This window comes from Globicephala melas, chromosome 10, assembly GCF_963455315.2.
Source record: "Globicephala melas chromosome 10, mGloMel1.2, whole genome shotgun sequence".
NCBI lineage: Eukaryota > Metazoa > Chordata > Mammalia > Artiodactyla > Delphinidae > Globicephala > Globicephala melas.
The window spans coordinates 60,757,619-60,775,204 of NC_083323.1; the positions used below are offsets into that span (position 1 = coordinate 60,757,619).

At 52.2% G+C, this 17,586-nt stretch overlaps 2 protein-coding genes across 2 annotated transcripts; one reads left to right on the top strand and one right to left on the bottom strand.

The window, feature by feature from the left end:
* Nucleotides 1-358: 358 nt before the first annotated feature.
* On the bottom strand, nucleotides 359-6,321 carry LOC115858780 (putative keratin-87 protein). The gene is given in 9 exon segments (XM_030866956.1): nucleotides 359-540; nucleotides 672-703; nucleotides 1,912-1,984; nucleotides 2,598-2,652; nucleotides 2,654-2,818; nucleotides 3,071-3,196; nucleotides 3,459-3,623; nucleotides 5,989-6,017; nucleotides 6,237-6,321. Coding segments are annotated over 9 exon segments (912 nt in total).
* Nucleotides 6,322-11,451: 5,130 nt separating this feature from the next.
* Nucleotides 11,452-16,543, top strand: LOC115858714 (keratin, type II cuticular Hb1). The gene is made up of 9 exons (XM_070046506.1): nucleotides 11,452-11,868; nucleotides 12,603-12,811; nucleotides 13,612-13,672; nucleotides 14,448-14,543; nucleotides 14,768-14,932; nucleotides 15,195-15,320; nucleotides 15,574-15,794; nucleotides 16,064-16,095; nucleotides 16,343-16,543. The coding sequence occupies exons 1-9, from the start codon at nucleotides 11,500-11,502 to the stop codon at nucleotides 16,540-16,542; spliced, it is 1,479 nt and encodes a 492-aa protein (XP_069902607.1). The 5' UTR covers nucleotides 11,452-11,499; the 3' UTR covers nucleotide 16,543.
* Nucleotides 16,544-17,586: the final 1,043 nt, after the last annotated feature.

A 17,586-nucleotide genomic window follows, 5' to 3' on the forward strand; every position in this document is an offset into this window, starting at 1 on the left:
GATTCCCCAGGGTGCACAGATGGGGAGATTCTGGGGCCTGTCCTGTTCCTCCAAGCTTAGATGAAGGGATCAGGCAAGATCAATGAATCCAGCAAAAAACAGAAGGCGGGAGAAAGGATGAATCCTCAGAACAACAAAACGACTACTAGGAAAGACTACAGAAGGAAGCCAAGGTGCGCCCCAGCCTCAGTGGGGCTCAGGTGCCGGGGGATGGCACACAGAGGGAGCAGCTAGGGAGCAGGAGAGGCAAAAGGTACACATCTGGAGCCTGTTCTCGGGAGGCCAGCAGCCGGCGGCGCGTGGGGCCACGGAAGGGGCGTTCCGCTTGCAAGAGGTCCTGGCTGGGCGGAGGGCGACCCTAGCACCTCTTAGAGCCCACGATGCTGCAGCCCAGCCCGGAGCAGGGGCCGTAGGCGTCGGCGGTGCCCACCACCACGTTGTCGCTGCAGGAGGCGCTGCAGACGCTGGTGGTGACAGCAGGGGCAGCGCCGGAGGCGCAGAGATCGCCACAGACGACGCCACCGCGGCAGCTGCTGACGCCTGGATGGGGGAACAGGCAGAGACGCGGGTCAGGCACTGCTACAGCCAGGCGGCTCGGGGCAGCGAAAATGCCCCCTCCCCAAAGGCACTGTGACCACCCAGCTGGAGAAGGGGGCGGGGCGGCTACTTACAGACATTCACAGCCCCGACGCCCTCGCACAGCCTGCGGGGAAAGGAAAAGAGAAAGGTCAGTGCCCTGAAAAGCCGCTGGACCACACACAGCCAAGGTGAAGGGTGAGGTCCCCCACCTTCCTTCTGAGCACTTGCCCAGGGGAAGGGGCGATTTAGCGGTAGCCGGGTCACTGTACGGGTTCTGGAAACAGATCACCTGGTGTGCTGGCTCTCCACCCCTTATTAGCTGAGCGACCTCAGAAATGCCCTCCCTCAGCCTGACTCCTCCTGGGGAAAATCTACTCCCTGATCTGTTGTGAGAATGAACTCAGAATACGCCTACAAGTGCACAATGCCTGCCACAGAGTAAGCACTTCAAAAACGGTAGCTGCTACTCTTTGTTTCGGTTCTTATGGACTTGTAAATGCAACTGAGGTGCAGCAAATTAAAATTCCTGAATCTGGTCTGATTGGTGTCACTAAAATGTGAGTCTCGGGAAGACAGAATTTTTTGTCTATTCTTTTCCCCATTGCAGACAGTGCCCCAAACGATGCCTGGCTCGATAAATAACTTGCATGAATGAATGGGATGTTAGAACCCATTGAGAGCAGGCTCAGAGACTAGCTACACCAATTCCCTCACTTAACAGATGGAGAAACTGAGGCCCAGAGAGAGGAAATAACCAGTGCCGGAGGCAGGGATATCACTCCTGCCACCTAACTCCACCCAGACCGTGTTTCCTTCCCACACAACGCTCTCTCCTTAAGGAAAACACACAGAGTCCCTCTGAGAGACCGTGGCAAAGGGTTGTCAATATCAGCTTCAGAAATGTGGAGAATCCGCAGCCCACCATCTACCGTCCCATGCCCAGGTTTCCTAGGGAACCCACACCAAAGCTTCGGAGTTCATTCCAAGAGTGCTTTGTGGCAAAGGGGTGGACCTCTCTGTTTCCAGTGCTACTGTTTCCAGTGTCTCTCCAGCATTCAAACTCAGTCTTGAAAAATTCTCCCTCCTAGAATTCTGCCCCAATGAACCTACCCAGGCCCAGAGAGCCCCAGTGCCTCTGAAATCTCCAAGGCAATTACTTGAGTTTGTTGCAAGTCTCACATGTGATCGCTTTGATTCCAGCTACCAAACCTGTGTCCTCATTTCCCCAATACACAGGACGCTCCCTCTGCATCCTCACTCTACTCTGCCCAGGACCAAGGGCCTGGCTGGACGTGAGAAGAGGAAGGCTCAGGGTAAGAGCACCTGACTAACCTGGGGAAAGAACCAAAGGGCAACACCCCGGGACTCTTGTCCTCATAGGAGCTGTTCAGCCGCCCCCCTCCAGCTGAACACAGAAGGCTGAAGACCAGTGGGTCTCCCCACGCCCTCAGAACAAGCAACAAGCAAACATGCCCCGACCAGGGCAGCTGCTTCAAGAGACCAGTCCCTGTGTCTGTCTATCCTTAGTCCCGCTTGCTGCAATGGACGACCACTTAGAGGTGCTCACTGTGGTTAAAATATATAAGTGTGTGTTGATAAAACCCCCTACTGAAGCTGTCATTTGGGGAGAAATCTGAACTCCCAGGGCTGGGGCCAGGACCAGGCTTGAAAAGAGAGCTGGAACCCTGAGGGGCATCTGCAACGAGGGCCCGGGACGGAAGAGGCACTATAGAGGGAAGGTGGTCCAGCCCAGACAGGGCTACTCAGGAAAAGCAATGACTATGGCCTTGACTCCGGGCTCTGAGAAACAGATTTGCAAAAGGCACCAATCTCAGATCGGCACCTAAGTGGGCATGAGAGACTCAAATGGGGCTAGAAACATACCTAATGAATAACTCAAATTACCTTTCCAGTTGCAGGATGGGGAGGTTTGGAAACAGGAGTCAAGTAGGAATGTGAGGGACAGCACACTGAGAACCCAGGCAGGGCTGAGAGAGAAATTTGGCTACTGTACCCACCTGTGCTCCTCGCCCTCCAGCAGGCGCCTGTAGGTGGCGATCTCGATGTCCAGGCCCAGCTTGGAGTTCATCACCTCCTGGTACTCCTTGAGCAGGCAGGCCATGTCCCGCTTGGCCTTCTGCAGGGCCTCCTCCAGCCCGGCCAGCTTGCAGCGGGCATCATTAAGGGCCGCCTCGCCCTGCTGCTCCGCGTGGGTCACAGTGGCCTCCAACTTGGAGTTCTAAAGGCCCAGAAGAGAACAAGATGGGTTATGGTCCCTGGGTCTCTGTGTCCACTTCCTGGACGCATCCAGTCTCTCCTGGCCAGCTGGGATCACCCCAGGAACAGGTCTCTCCTCTTCATCACCTGGTTTCCTTAAGTGACCACAACCTGGGACTCAGGTCATGCAGATGGGCTGGAGAATGAAAGGTGAGATCCAGTTGGGCGCACACACTGCCTGTGGGACCCTGGGTGGGCCTCAAACGACCCCTACCTGGCACTTGGCATTCTCGACCTCGGCCGTCAGCCTCTGGATCACGCGGTTCAGCTCGTTGATCTCCTCCCTGGTGCGGCGCAGGGTCTCCCCATGCCGGAGCACCGTGGCCTTCATCTCCTCGCACTGGAGGGAAGCAGAGAGGCTCATGAAACTCAGGATGGGACATCCCACCCACTCAGGACACCACAGATGATTTGCAGATTGTACAGTACTCAGCCTGTGCAACCATACGTGGCAGCCATGTCCTGCTACTATAACCTGAGAGGGGTCTGCACTTCTTTTACCACCTCTAGGAATCAGAGTCCCCAGGCAAAAGAAGCCTTGTTAATATATACCACCCATCCCTCCCACCGTGTCTAGGAGGCAGGTGCCCTGAGACACTCACGTTGCTGCGGTACCAGCTCTCAGCCGCGGCCCGACCGCGGCCGGCAATGTCGTCATAGTTCGCCTTGATCTCGGCCACAATGCTGTCCATGTTCAGGTCTAGGCTGTTGTCCATCGTGACGATGACCGAGGTGTCTGAGATGTGAGTGTGGAGAACTCGGATCTCCTGCAGATGGTGGGATGGGAGGATGCGTGTGGTTTACACCATCCCCTCCCCCACCACAGTGAGAGACCTAAGCTTCCAGTTTGTCGGTAGCCTTGGAAGATGTCAGAACACATCCATTTTGGTCTGTGCCATCCATCCAGCGTGGATAGGTTGGGCCTTGAACGGTAAAAGGCTGGGTAGGAACCAAGGCTCTGCCGTGAATAGCTCTGTGTGATCTAGGGGCAAAGCAGTTCACTCCTCTGGGAAATGGATTAAGCCTCTTCTTCCTAGTGCTGCCGTGGAGTATTACAGAAATGTGCACATGCTCAGTAGACCCAGAGCACAGAGCAGATGTGTTTACCGTAATCATTAAGAAGCAGCAGGCTCTGGGACTGCATTTCTTTTTTCAGAGTTCACACTGTGACCCACCAATAGGAACGACCAGAATTTTAATGAGACAGATTAGGACAAAATCAAGTAGAGTAGAATGCAGTAGAAAATGTTACAGTGTAACTTCTGTAGTAAAAGTAACATTTCAGGATCTTTTGTTTCAATAGCGTGTGATATGTATGTATGGGTGTACTTAGTCATTATGCAAAGTTATTTCTTAATATAGTTGAAACTAAAACGTTTAAGTACATGGTTTATCAGTTAAGAACACAGACCCAGATTCCAAACTGCCTAGTTTCAAAGTCCTGCTCTGCCACTTTCTAGCTGTGTAACCTCAGGCAATTACTTAACCTCTCCGTATTTCATTTCATGATATGTAAAATGGGGATCATAGTACCCACCTCATAAAGTTCTTATGAGGATTAAAAGAATTAATCGGTGTCAAGCACTTAGAACAGAGCCTGACACACTCTAAGTATGTAATCATATTAGTGGTCGGTATTGGTGCTGCTGCTGTAGTTGTAGTGGCAGGTTGGACGCGGAGACAGAGATACGTGTTATTGTTGCTGCTGCTGTGGATGTATCAGCAGGTGTGATGGAATATACCTACCCACATTCCTAAACCACTTATGTAAGATTCCCACTAATGGTGCCTATCTGAAAAGACTAATAGAAGGATTAAATTTAAAAATACATGGACAATGCTTAACTCAACACCTGGCACATAGCAAGTGCTCAATAAATGTTATCAACTATTATTCTACCATGGAGGTCAGTCCAAGGGGCAGGGAGGACTGGACACCTTTGACCATCGTCACTTCCTTTATCCTGGAAAAGAACCCCAAATCAAACATCCATCCTCAAACCCAACTGCCCCAGGGATGGCCCAATGAGAATCTCTCCTCTTAGGCAAAGGGAAAATGTCACCAATCCTTGGGCAACCACACTACTGAATGAAAAGAAAAGCTTGGACAGTCCAAAAAGTTTGTTCTCTGTAGTAACTGATAAATGTGTGTGTGTTATTTGGCCTTATGGGAAGTCCTCAGCCATAAATCAATGATATGCTCATTCATCTTGCTTTTTTGCCTGATTCTGAAAACTCCTGATTGGTCAGTAGCCCAGGGATACCATGGGGTTGAGAGTGGGGGATTTGCCATTGATAATCCATCCGAGTATAATGGAATTCCAAAGAGAGCAAGAGAAGTCAGGCTTTCGCTGCGACTGGAAAGACAGAAGTTGGATTTGAGGAAAGACTTGCCGGAGGGGGTCAAGTAGTCATGATTTCCTAAGGAGCTTGCATTATGTCTCCCATTTAGGGAAGCTTTATGTAAAGAGAAACACTGTTTATTCTGGAGTGGCTATCACGTTTGTGGAGACAGGGCGAACCAAAAGACCTTCATATCTGGAGATGACAGCCTCTTCTTTTAGCCCAAGTAGATCTTGTTTCAAGGGTTGCCTGGAAAGAAGGGGTAAATCAGGTGGTTTTAACATTGAGAAGTTCTTGTTCAAGACTCCCTTCAGTCCATCCTGCTCCTCTGGAGGATGTTATAAGGCAGATTCCCCAAAATGGATGATGGCTTAAACAAGGTAACATCTTGTTGCGGGATTCGGGGATTCTGCGATTGATGTGTCCCTGCAATATGCTGAACCCTGTCTTAATTTTGGAGGGAGGCAGGAAAACACTGAGAGGAAGGAGACATGGATTCTGGAGCTCCTGATCTGATGAGGAAGACAGACCCAGAAGTTCCTGAGAAAGTCCAGAAGTCTGAAGAGGGCTGGGTTTTAGCTACACCATCAGATGCTCAGGAGCGCAAGGCCTACTGAGAGTGCCCATGCTGAGGCAATGTGAAATACAGCTGGTCTGATGAGAAAGGCAAGAAAGGCTCCCTGGAAAGGGTGAGGACTGGCTTCAGTAAGGCAGCAGGAGGGACAGTGTTGGTAACAAGATGTACATGGACATATTTCAGAGAGTGGATGGTAGGGGCAGCTGAGGGACCTTGCAGAAGAGGAAGGGATCATGAGATGCTGTGACAGTAGAGAGCCAGTTGAGACAGAGACCTCAGAAGCAGGGCCTATGTCATTCTTCTGCCCCACGGCTAGAGGCTGGGAAGCAGCCTGTGGACTCTACATCTGGAAGATACCAAAACTGCACCCTAGGCTCGCAGTATCCAAGAGGTCATGCCAGAGCTCTGCCTTCTCACCAAGACAGCCCGAGACAGTGGCCAATTATCCATGAGAACTCACCGGAGGAGGAAGGGCCAAAGGCCATCTGGAGAGTCTGGCAGAGGATGAAGCCTGACTCAGGAGCTCCACCCTTGGCGAGGTCCATTCCCACTAACCAGGCTGAGCCCCTGCACCTCCCCCAGCCCACGTCTCTGCCCCATGAAGGTTTATTTCTTTAGAGCTGGAGTCGAGGTTGCTCACCCCTTCAGGTAGGTCTATACCTTGTCCTCAGTGCTGTGCCCCTTCCCCCATCAACCTCATCCTCCTCTGCTCTTCCACCCCTGGAGTGTCTCCCCACCATTCTCCCATGGGTCTTCTCCCTCTTTTCCTCCACTGTCCTCCACTTCCCTCCCCTCCTCTCTGTCTCCCCCAATCTCCCCTCCCTCCCATTCTCCTCAACCCCCAGCCAGTCTCCATCCTTCTTCCAAGGGACCCTGGAGAGTAATAGTCTAACACCAAGCATCTTCTTCCTCCTTTTATCTAGAAATCTACCTTCCATCCACTTCTCTCTTTCTTTCCCCAACCCTACCCCACCTCTACTCTGACCTCTGGCGTTCAGAATTCTTGCCCTTGTTGGTTGCTTTTCCCTACCACCACATCATCACTCAGGTCAAGGACTCAGGTAAAGAACACATCTACTCACTGCGTCTTTCCTTCAGGCCCCAGCCAGGATCTCTCCCCACCCCATCCCTAGCCCCAGGAATGGCTGCCCTCGGGTCTGCTTCATCTGGTCCCCACCCCATCTTACCAAAAAGCTTTGCATAATTAACCATCAAGCTTTTATGGCTCCATTACTCAGCACTTAATATGCAGCTGGTATTCATATCATTCACTCAAGAAATATTTATTGAGCACCTACTATGTGCCAAGCCCTTGGAATATAGCCATGAACGAAACATTTGTACCCATTGGTGTGCGGCAGGGTTTGCATTTTTGTTCATGATCTAGGTATATGTTCAGCTTTTCTCTTAGAACTGGAAGTTCACATCAAATAAGGGTGAGTTCATCCTCTGGCCCTGAACCCTGAGAGCACACTGAAGGACCCTGAAGAGGTACTGGAGGAAGGGATTAGCGAGTGTGTATGATTGTGTCCTATACAAACACCATCTACCATGTGATGCTTTAGTGATGACAGATGGTGGATGGATAGGAATGCAGTGAGATAAACTCATCCCTTCCACTGGGATCAAACACACCAAGCTCTGAGTGTCAGCTCTGCCTCTAACTACACAACCTGAGCAATCTCTTAACCCTCTAGGCCTCAGGGTCCTCATCTGTAAAACTAGAATAATAACACCTGCCTCAGAGGGTAATTGTAAAAATTAAACGCATTAACGAAAGTTGGGCAATCAGTATAGTATCTACTATGAAGTAAGATGAACATCAAAAGATGTTGTTATTAAGTTTGGAAGAATATTCATAAAATAGTTTTCTACACTAAGCATATGCTACCTGAATATTTTTTTTTTAAATAACCCCATACCCTAGAAAATCTCTTGCACAAATACACCAGAAGACATGGAAAAGAAAGTTCATGGCAGCTCTGTTCATAATACAAACTCTGGTGGCAACCATGAGGCTACCAGGGTGGAAAGATGAGTAAACTGTGACATATTCATACAAAGAATACAGTCCACAGTGAAAATGAACACAATATAGGAAGCAACATTGAACAATGGAATACACACATTATGATTCCATTTATATGAAGTTCAAAAACTGGAAAACTAAATCATATATGGTCTAGGGATGCATTCCTTGGTCCTTAAACTGTAAAGAAAAGCAAGGGAATGATTCAACACAAAATCCCAGAGAGGAGCCATCCCTGGATCAGGAAGGAAGGGGGTACAGTGAGAATGAGGCTCAGAGGAAGCCCCTAAGTTACACATATGTTCTATTTCTTCCTACAGGTGGTAGGCACACCACCTACACTTTCTTTTTGGGGGTGGTATATTTCACCATAAAAGCAATTTTAACTTCCATAAAGCTGCCATTGGCAGAGCCAAGACCACGGAGTGGTCATTCTGCCAACTCTTCCCCCCTCCCCTCTTCTCTTCCCCCACCACAAGCTTTTTTACTCTAAGAAAACCTACAGATTGAATGTCTTTTTAGGTCTTCAAAATTAGCAGCCATTAATAATACCTGACGTTAAATGAAATGTTACATCTGAATTTTTTTTAATATCTTGTTTTAAATTGCTTGCTGCTCCTTTCAAATTGCTTAGCAAAGACCAGCCATTAGTAATTAGCTCATGTTTACGCGTGGCATTTTTATAGGGAGTTACACTGGTAGAAGAGGCAAAGCGTGTGTGAGCTGCACCCTGACTCACAGCGCTTCTCCTCAGGACACCCGGCCAGCTGGCTGGCTGGGAGCACCACGGCTGCCTTGTGGGCAGTGCCCAGAGTGGCGGATGAGGGCATAAAGGGCCTCAGAAGAGCTGGCCCAGCTCCCCAAACACATAAAGTATCAGGAATGACGCCCTCCTCTGGGAGGAGGAGTCCGTGCCCCCATGTCAGTCCTGTCACAAGCCCCACTCCTGGATGTTTTGCACGGACACACTATTCTCTTTGCCCACCAACCCCCCCACCTCCCTCCTGCCCTAAGCTGATCTGCCTGCCTTTGCCCCTAAGACACAGCAGCTATGGGGGCGGCGGGGAGGACGGGGAAGATTGCTAGCTGCGGCGTTTCACTTCTTTTTTTCCCTTCCATTTAATGCAAACCCCTGTACTTTATGGTATCATTTTTCTAGACCTGCTCTATTGGAATGGGGTGCTTCACGGGTACATAGAACACAGTATAACCTATATAGGTACTTACAATATACCAGAGGTAAACAAATAACTAAAAGTGCTGTTCTCCATCCCCTTCCTTCAGTTCGCAGCCACACGGTCCTGCAGATCTCCACCCCGCCCCCAGCCTCTCATTGCCCTGTGCCACATACATGCCCATTGGCCCTCCTGGTTGCAACCATTCCAGCCTCCTCTGACTCTGCCCACCTTCCTTAGACTGACTCTCCCCAATCCTATATCCACAGATATCCTCTCTCTAACAACTTCTCCACCCTCTTGAAAGTTTGCAGGGATTAGGAAATCCAGGGGTTGCCATAGCCTATAGGTGAGAAGGCATTGCATCTCCTGAGCTTCACTACTTAATAGATGGGAGACTGGAGCCTACCCGGCTCTTTGGTGGGGCTAATGGCAGACTCTGGGAGGGCTCACACCAAGGAGTACTTCCCAGAACTTCTGCTGTCAGTGTCCTTGTTCCCCCGGTGAGCCACAGCCACCCCCCACCTCTGCAGAAGGCCCTCCAACACTAGCAGTAGTTGTATCCTTTTGATGTGATTCGATTTGGGGTGGTCCGGGAAGATCCCACATGCCGCAGAGCAACTAAGCCCATGCGCCGCAACTACTGAGCCTGCACTCTAGAGCCAGCGAGCCACAACTACTGAGTCTGCGTGCCACAACTACTGAAGCCCCTGTGCCTAGAGCCCTTGCTCCGCAACAAAAGAAGCCACCGCAATGAGAAGCCTGAGCACCGCAACGAAGAGTAGCCTCCACCCGTTGCAACTAGAGAAAGCCCGCGCACAGCAACAAGGACCCAACACAGCCAAAAATAGATAAATAAATAAATATATATATTTTTTTAAAAAACAGAAGCAATATTGTAACAAATTCAATAACGACTTTAAAAATGGTCCACATTAAAAAAATCTTTAAAAAAAAATAGATGGGAGACTTTGGTTGAGTTATTTAACCTCTCTGAGCCTCAGTTTCCTCATCTGTAAAATGGGGATAATGATACATATTTCATAGGGTTGATGTGAGAATTAGAGATCATTTATGGCATATAATGATGGTCACATAGTAGGTGGCCAATAAAAAGAAAGTAGGACCTATGTTGCCCTATGGAATTCTTTCTAATTGTAAAGGGGAAAATGTACTCAAGTGACCCGATTTAGCATCACCAGTAACAGGACAACCTGACATTTTGTGCTTCCTGGGGTGATACAGTAAGAGTTATAAAGCATCAGTTATGACGTATTCTGCCCAAAAATGTTTCAGTTAAACCCAGTCAAGCCTCCAGACCAGCACTATCTAATAGAAGCTGGTGTGATGGTGGAACTGTTCTGTAGCTGTGCTGTTCAATAAGGCAGCCAGTAGTCATGTGTGGCATGTAATTGAGGGACTAGATTTTGAATTTATTTAATTTCAACTAATTTAAATAACCACCTGTGTCTATTGGCTACCATACTGAACAGCCTAGCTCAAGAGTTAATTTTCAGTGTACAGAAAATACAATAGATAGAGCGATAAGTTAAATCAAGAAAACCTATTTTTAAAAATTATTAGGGCAATTGGGAAATTTTAATATGGAATGGATAGTAAATGATTCTTTGGAATTATCGTTCTTTTTTTGCATGTGAAAATGGTACTGTCCTTATTCTTAAGAAATGCATATGCCTAAGTATTTAAGGGCTCCATGTTATGCTTTCTGTAATCGTCAAATAATTGGGCAAATGTGAAAGCAGATACGGCACAATGTTAACAACTCTTGAATCTGGGTACCTGGGTGGAACACATCAGGGTGTTTGTTACACAGGTACTATTCCTTCAACTTTTCTATATGTTTGAAAACTCTCATAATAAAAGTGGAAGAAGACATAAAACACAAATATTTAATAATCTGCTGGCTGCTGCCATGACAGGAAGTCAGGTGTATTTCAGCAGCCAACTGGACTTTCTGCAGATGGGGGAAATACAGCTTTATGTTATAGTAGGGCCTTGGCCACTACTGGGATGGAAACTTCTAGAAGTTATTCATAAATATCGCAGTCTTTCCTGGGTCCCCCACTCACACCCTACACACATACAGTTTGCCTGCTTCTGCCCCATCTGGCTTCCCTTCTCCTCCCCTTTTCTTGGCCCCATTCTCCCCTCCCCTGCCCTGCCCTTCTCTCTCCAGTACTCTCAGATGTGTGCGTGCCCTGCTGTCGAGGCACTTTGAAGATGAAACATGCTGAGTTCCCCTACAGCCCAGGGGTTGGCATTCTTTACTCAGAGGAGGGTGCGGGCCACTCCACTATTAAAGCACATTCTAGAGAGGCGTTGGACCCAGCTAGCCACCCAAGCCCATAAAGCACAAATTGCAAAACCCCGTCTGCATAGCCAAGCACTTCCTACCCGAGCATAAATAGGACCCAGGCTCCTAGAGGAGGACATTAGAGTTCCCACAAGACTCCAGCTCTCCCATCCTGTACAACGCAAGCCAAACTTCCAGAAGCATCATGACCTACGGATCAGGATTCGGCGGCCGCGCCTTCAGCTGCTTCTCAGCCTGCGGTACCCGCCCCAGCCGCTGCAGCATCACGGCCGCCCCCTACCGCGGCATCTCCTGCTACCGCGGCCTCACCGGGGGCTTCGGCAGCCGCAGCCTCTGCGAGGGCTTCCGCACCGGCTCCTGCGGCCGCAGCTTCGGGTACCGCTCTGGCGGCGTGTGCGGCCCCAGCCCGCCCTGCATCACCACCGTGTCGGTCAACGAGAGCCTCCTCGCGCCCCTCAACCTGGAGATCGACCCCAACGTGCAGTGTGTGAAGCACGAGGAGAAGGAGCAGATCAAGTGTCTCAACAACAGGTTCGCTGCCTTCATCGACAAGGTGGGTGTCCTTGATCGCACCTTCCTGAACCCTCCCTTCCTGGGCAGGCACTGAAGGGGTAGTCGGGGGGCAGGAGAGATGTGGCCCAGGTGAGCCCCGAGTCTGATGGAGGAGACGGACACATATCCAGGGCACAGAAAGATCAGAGAGATGAGTCTAGAGCAGGGGCTCCTGATGAGGCAATTGTTATTATACACAACCTCTGTCCAGACAGGCAGGGTCCCCACAGACAGACAAGGACAGGTTGGGAACCGCATGTCGGAGGAAGAAGGCCATACATGCAAACAAGACACAAGAAATGCACATAAGATATAGGAAGAGGACCACAGGTCAGCCTTGGGGTGGGTGTCCTTGATCACACCTTTCCTGACCCCACCCATGCTCAATTCAGGCTGGGCACTGATGGGGGAGTCAGAGGCAAAAAGACCTCTACTTGGCTCCTGACCACATGCCACCTAGGCTCAGCACGTCAGGATAACTCAGTTCACCTGAGCAGGGACTGGTCGTTCCCAGCCCCTTGCTCTCACCCCTAACTTGGAAAATCCAAACATAAATCCCAATCCCAAAATCCAGAAGTTGCCTTGTCTTCCACAGCGCCCTGTGTAATCCCTGCTGAGCTCCTGGTTTGGGAGTTTACCTTAAAGCAATCAGCGCCCTCCCCCATCCCCACATGCCCCAAGTAGGCTTTGGGGCAGTGGGAGCCATCTGACCCGTCCTCCCACCCCAAATGGCAGGTGCGCTTCCTGGAGCAGCAGAACAAGCTGCTGGAGACCAAGTGGCAGTTCTACCAGAACCGCCAGTGCTGCGAGAGCAACCTGGAGCCCCTGTTCCAGGCCTACATCCAGACACTGAGGAGGGAGGCCGAGTGCGTGGAGGCCGACAGCGGGAGGCTGGCCTCGGAGCTCAGCCACATGCAGGAGGTGCTGGAGGGCTACAAGCAGAAGTGAGTGCGGTCAGGGATGATGTTGGGCACAGGGATGGACTTGAGTTAAAGCCTACTGGATGAGACTGGAGAAGACTTTCCGAGAAGGGCCAGTGCCCTTGCAGGGCAGGTGGGCGCTGGGCAGCAGGATCTTCACATCAGGCAGTCATCGATCAGATGCCTAAGAGTAGGGCCGTGATTCCCCAGGAGGTCTCTCTCTGCTCCTTCAGCCTTCACTTCCTGGAGCCTGATCACCCAGCAGCTGTGCCCTGCGGTCTGTGGGGAGGGGGCTTCTGCAGTCTCCCAAGCCATCTCCTCCCGGCCTCTCAGGCTCCCACCTGTAGCACCTGGACGTGATATGAGTCCCAGTGTCACTCAGGGCTGCCAGGTCCTGGGGCTGCTGGTGTCCCACCGTCTAGGGTGCGGAGTGCTGAGGGCCTCTGGGACTCATGGGCCCTCCCACAGCTGAGCTAGGATGGACACCCAGGAGAGTGGAGGCTGCAGTGCCCCACATGTGCTGCTGTCCACTCCTAGCATGGGGCTGGTGTTGAGTCCTTATTCTCCAGACAGGACCTCAGAGCAGCTTTGGGAACAGGGCTGTGAGGTCCCAGAAGAGTGGCCCCCTGGACCCCTCAATGCAAAGTGGAGAGAGAATCACAAACACATCCCAAATCCAACCACAGCGGACCCCAGCAGGGCTGCCAGGGGGCGGGCTGTGTTGGCAGGTCCCTAACATTGCCTCCTTCACTGGTATGAAGTGGAGGGGGTTCTGGGGAGACCTGCCCTGCCATGACCTCCCTTTCTGCCCTCTTCTGCCTCAGGTACGAGGCGGAAGTCGCTCTGAGAGTGACAGCGGAGAATGAGTTTGTGGCTCTGAAGAAGGTGAGTCACGTGGGATCGGGAAGCAGAGACACGAGGGATCTCAGAATGACAGACTCTTGCTGGGGAGACCCATGGTCTCAACCTCAGTGCGGGGTGCAGCGACCTTGCCAAGTCAGGATGGGAAATTCCCAGAGATTAGGTCATGAAAGGCCCATGTAGGGCTCTGAGAAGGGCACTACCCTTGGAGCATACACTAGCACCCTGCCCTGAAGCAGCGGGATGGCTGAGTTGAGCTCTGGATGTTCTGTGCTGCTCCAGAGGTGGTGGTCTGTGGCTGGGGTCCCATGGAGGCATGGCAGCTCCAGTCTCGCTGTTAAGGGACGGTGTCCTGTCTACTGCTGCAGGAAGTCTGATTAGGAAGAGGGGCACAGTCTCAGGATCTCGGGGAGGATGGAGCAGAGCCAGGAGAGGCCAGGTGGAGTCTTGGAGGACTGCTGGGGGACAGGGAAGTGTCAAGGTGGCTGAGTGAGGGAGCCAGTCTGGCAGGCTTCCTGGTACAGGGGAGGGTAAGAAGGAGAGCTGGGAGGTAAGAGGTCTCAGGTAGGAGGAGTGAAAGGCTGGTGACCCATCTCCAAGGCACGAGGCGTTTGTTCTTAGGAGAGGAGGAGGTTGTGAGGTGCCTCTGGGGAAGGGCAGAGCGTACGGAGATGGCATGGGAATAGTAGCACTGGGAATCCTTTCCCCCTCACCTCCATGTAATGGGTGAAGGGAGAGAGGGATGTGGGGTGGTGATCACCAGAGGTCCTCTGAACTCAAAGATTCCCCACCTTCCCAGGATGTGGACTGCGCCTACCTCTGCAAGTCAGACCTGGAGGCCAACTCAGAGGCCCTGATTCAGGAGATCGACTTCCTGCGGCGACTGTATGAGGAGGTGAGGGGCTGTGGTCCAGGCACAAAACCAGCAGCTGGCCTGGAAGAGAGGGCGTTGGTCTGGGATCAGAGTGGGACAGGGATTTGGGCAGGAGCTGCAGTCCGTGAGGCTGTCAGAGAGGGCGGGGGCTAGAGACCAAGGAGGGCTGAGAAGGTTGGGTACACACTGTGGTGAGGGAGGGGATGGTATAAACCACACGCATCCTCCCACCCCACCATCTGCAGGAGATCCGAGTTCTCCACACTCACATCTCAGACGCCTCGGTCATCATCAAGATGGACAACAGCCGGGACCTGAATATGGACAGCATTGTGGCCGAGATCAAGGCGAACTATGACGACATTGCCGGCCGCAGTCGGGCCGAGGCTGAGAGCTGGTACCGCAGCAACGTGAGTGTCTCAGGGCACCTGCCTCCTAGACATGGTGGGAGGGATGGGTGGTATATATTAACAAGGCTTCTTTTGTCTGGGGACTCTGATTCCTAGAGGTGGTAAAAGAAGTGCAGACCCCTCTCAGGTTATAGTAGCAGGACATGGCTGCCACGTATGGTTGCACAGGCTGAGTACTGTACAATCTGCAAATCATCTGTGGTGTCCTGAGTGGGTGGGATGTCCCATCCTGAGTTTCATGAGCCTCTCTGCTTCCCTCCAGTGTGAGGAGATGAAGGCCACGGTGCTCCGGCATGGGGAGACCCTGCGCCGCACCAAGGAGGAGATCAACGAGCTGAACCGCGTGATCCAGAGGCTGACGGCCGAGGTCGAGAATGCCAAGTGCCAGGTAGGGGTCGTTTGAGGCCCACCCAGGGTCCCACAGGCAGTGTGTGCACCCAACTGGATCTCACCATTCATTCTCCAGCCCATCTGCATGACCTGAGTCCCAGGTTGTGGTCACTTAAGGAAACCCAGGTGATGAAGAGGAGAGACCTGTTCCTGGGGTGATCCCAGCTGGCCAGGAGAGACTGGATGCGTCCAGGAAGTGGACACAGAGACCCAGGGACCATAACCCATCTTGTTCTCTTCTGGGCCTTTAGAACTCCAAGTTGGAGGCCACTGTGACCCAGGCGGAGCAGCAGGGCGAGGCGGCCCTTAATGATGCCCGCTGCAAGCTGGCCGGGCTGGAGGAGGCCCTGCAGAAGGCCAAGCGGGACATGGCCTGCCTGCTCAAGGAGTACCAGGAGGTGATGAACTCCAAGCTGGGCCTGGACATCGAGATCGCCACCTACAGGCGCCTGCTGGAGGGCGAGGAGCACAGGTGGGGCCCATCCCAGCCTGGCCCTGAGCTGCCCATTCCCACCCTTTCCACAAGCACCACCCTTGATCCTGGCCGAGCAATGGCCAGGGATCTGGGACAAACCTATCATTTATCACTTTGGGGTGGGGGGCGGTTTGTGAGGACTATTACTTTTGACCCTCTGCCCCCTCCTTCCTGACCACTTGTGAACCCCACCCCAGGAATTTGTAGAGCTCTGTCGGCAACTCTGGCTCAGTCGCTAATGTTGCTTTTTTCCTCTTCCCTCTCAGACTGTGTGAAGGCGTTGGGGCCGTGAATGTCTGTGAGTAACCTAGGCCCTGTGTGGATGAATTTACTCTCTTCCTGTAAGGGATGGAAGGAGGAGTTCCACTGGACCTAAATATAAGAGTGGGCTGGCATCACAGGAGGAGGGATTTGGGTTAGACAAGAAGCAAGGACCACTTCGTTGGGACTAGAGTTGTTAAGTAAAGATGCTTGGAGAGGTGCATCGTCGGGGATGCGGGAGACTTGGCCCCCCAGAATTTTGACTAAGCCTTTGGGGTTCGCAGGTGTCAGCAGCTCCCGGGGCGGGGTCGTCTGCGGGGACCTCTGCGTGTCCGGCTCCCGGCCGGTGACTGGCAGCGTCTGCAGCGTCCCCTGCAGCGGGAACCTGGCGGTGAGCACCGGCCTGTGTGGGCCCTACGGCCCCTGCAGCTCCGTCACGTCTTGCGGCGTGGGCTCCCGCGCCAGCAGCTGCCGCAAATGTTAAGCGCCCCAACTCAGGCCCGCGCCGGGCAACCCTTCCGCGCAGCCCGGCAGGGCCCGCCTTGCCTGGCCCCGCCCCGCCCACCTCTGGGCGGAGCAAGCCCTAGGCTACTTCGCTGGCTCTTTGAAAGGTCCCTCCCACTCCTAACATCTCAAGCCTGTGTGTGATCCCCTCTTCCCGGGCTCTGCCGCCCACGCTGGGAAAGGCTACCCTAGAAAGAAGTCTCTTTGGCCATCACAGGAAGGGGACTCCGGGGCAGGGGGGACCAGGATTAGGACCTGGGCTGCTATGGGGCCAATAGCCAACGCTCCCACTCTGTCCCAGCATCACCCCTTCCTTCTCTGCCGTGTTCCTCTCCTTGATCTGTGTTTCCAATAAATCAATATAGCCAACGCTGGGCCTTGTCTGCACTTCTGCTATCTTCCTCAGGGGTCGAGGTTTGGGAGGGTCCCCAAAGTCACACGGAGCAGAAAAGCCCTAGATGTGGGGTCTCCACTAGTCTTTTGTCCCTGGGCTCACAGCACTCTCAGATTTTGCCAAGGATTGTGCTACGCCGCTGCATCCTGTAATTTTATCCATACCACCTTCACAGTATCTCTTGCAGAGCTCAGGGACCCGCAGTAGCCAGGGCAGGGTCCCATCCTGAGTTCGGTGGCACAGCTGGGGTTTGAACCCCGTGAGCATGTTTAGTGCTCATTTCACTAAACCACAGCTGCCTCCCAGAGAACGTATCTGTGCACATCTGTAAACCTATGGGTAGATGCACCAGTCACTCAAAGCTTAAGGAAACATCACTCCTGTTTGGTGGGGAAGACTCAAGCCTGAGTAACTTACAAGAATTCTTTAAGGGGTGAATACATGAAGATGACTTAAACTTTCAAAAAGCCTTTGACATGGCTGTCTTTTTTTAATGGAGTCCTTTTGGGGTTTGGAGACCTTCCATAGCTGATAAATTGCCTCAAAGCTAGAAAACAGCACGTGGCAAGAAGATGATGTGGTGTAGAGGTGAGCACACAGACCCTGGAGCCAAACTGCATGGGTCCAAAA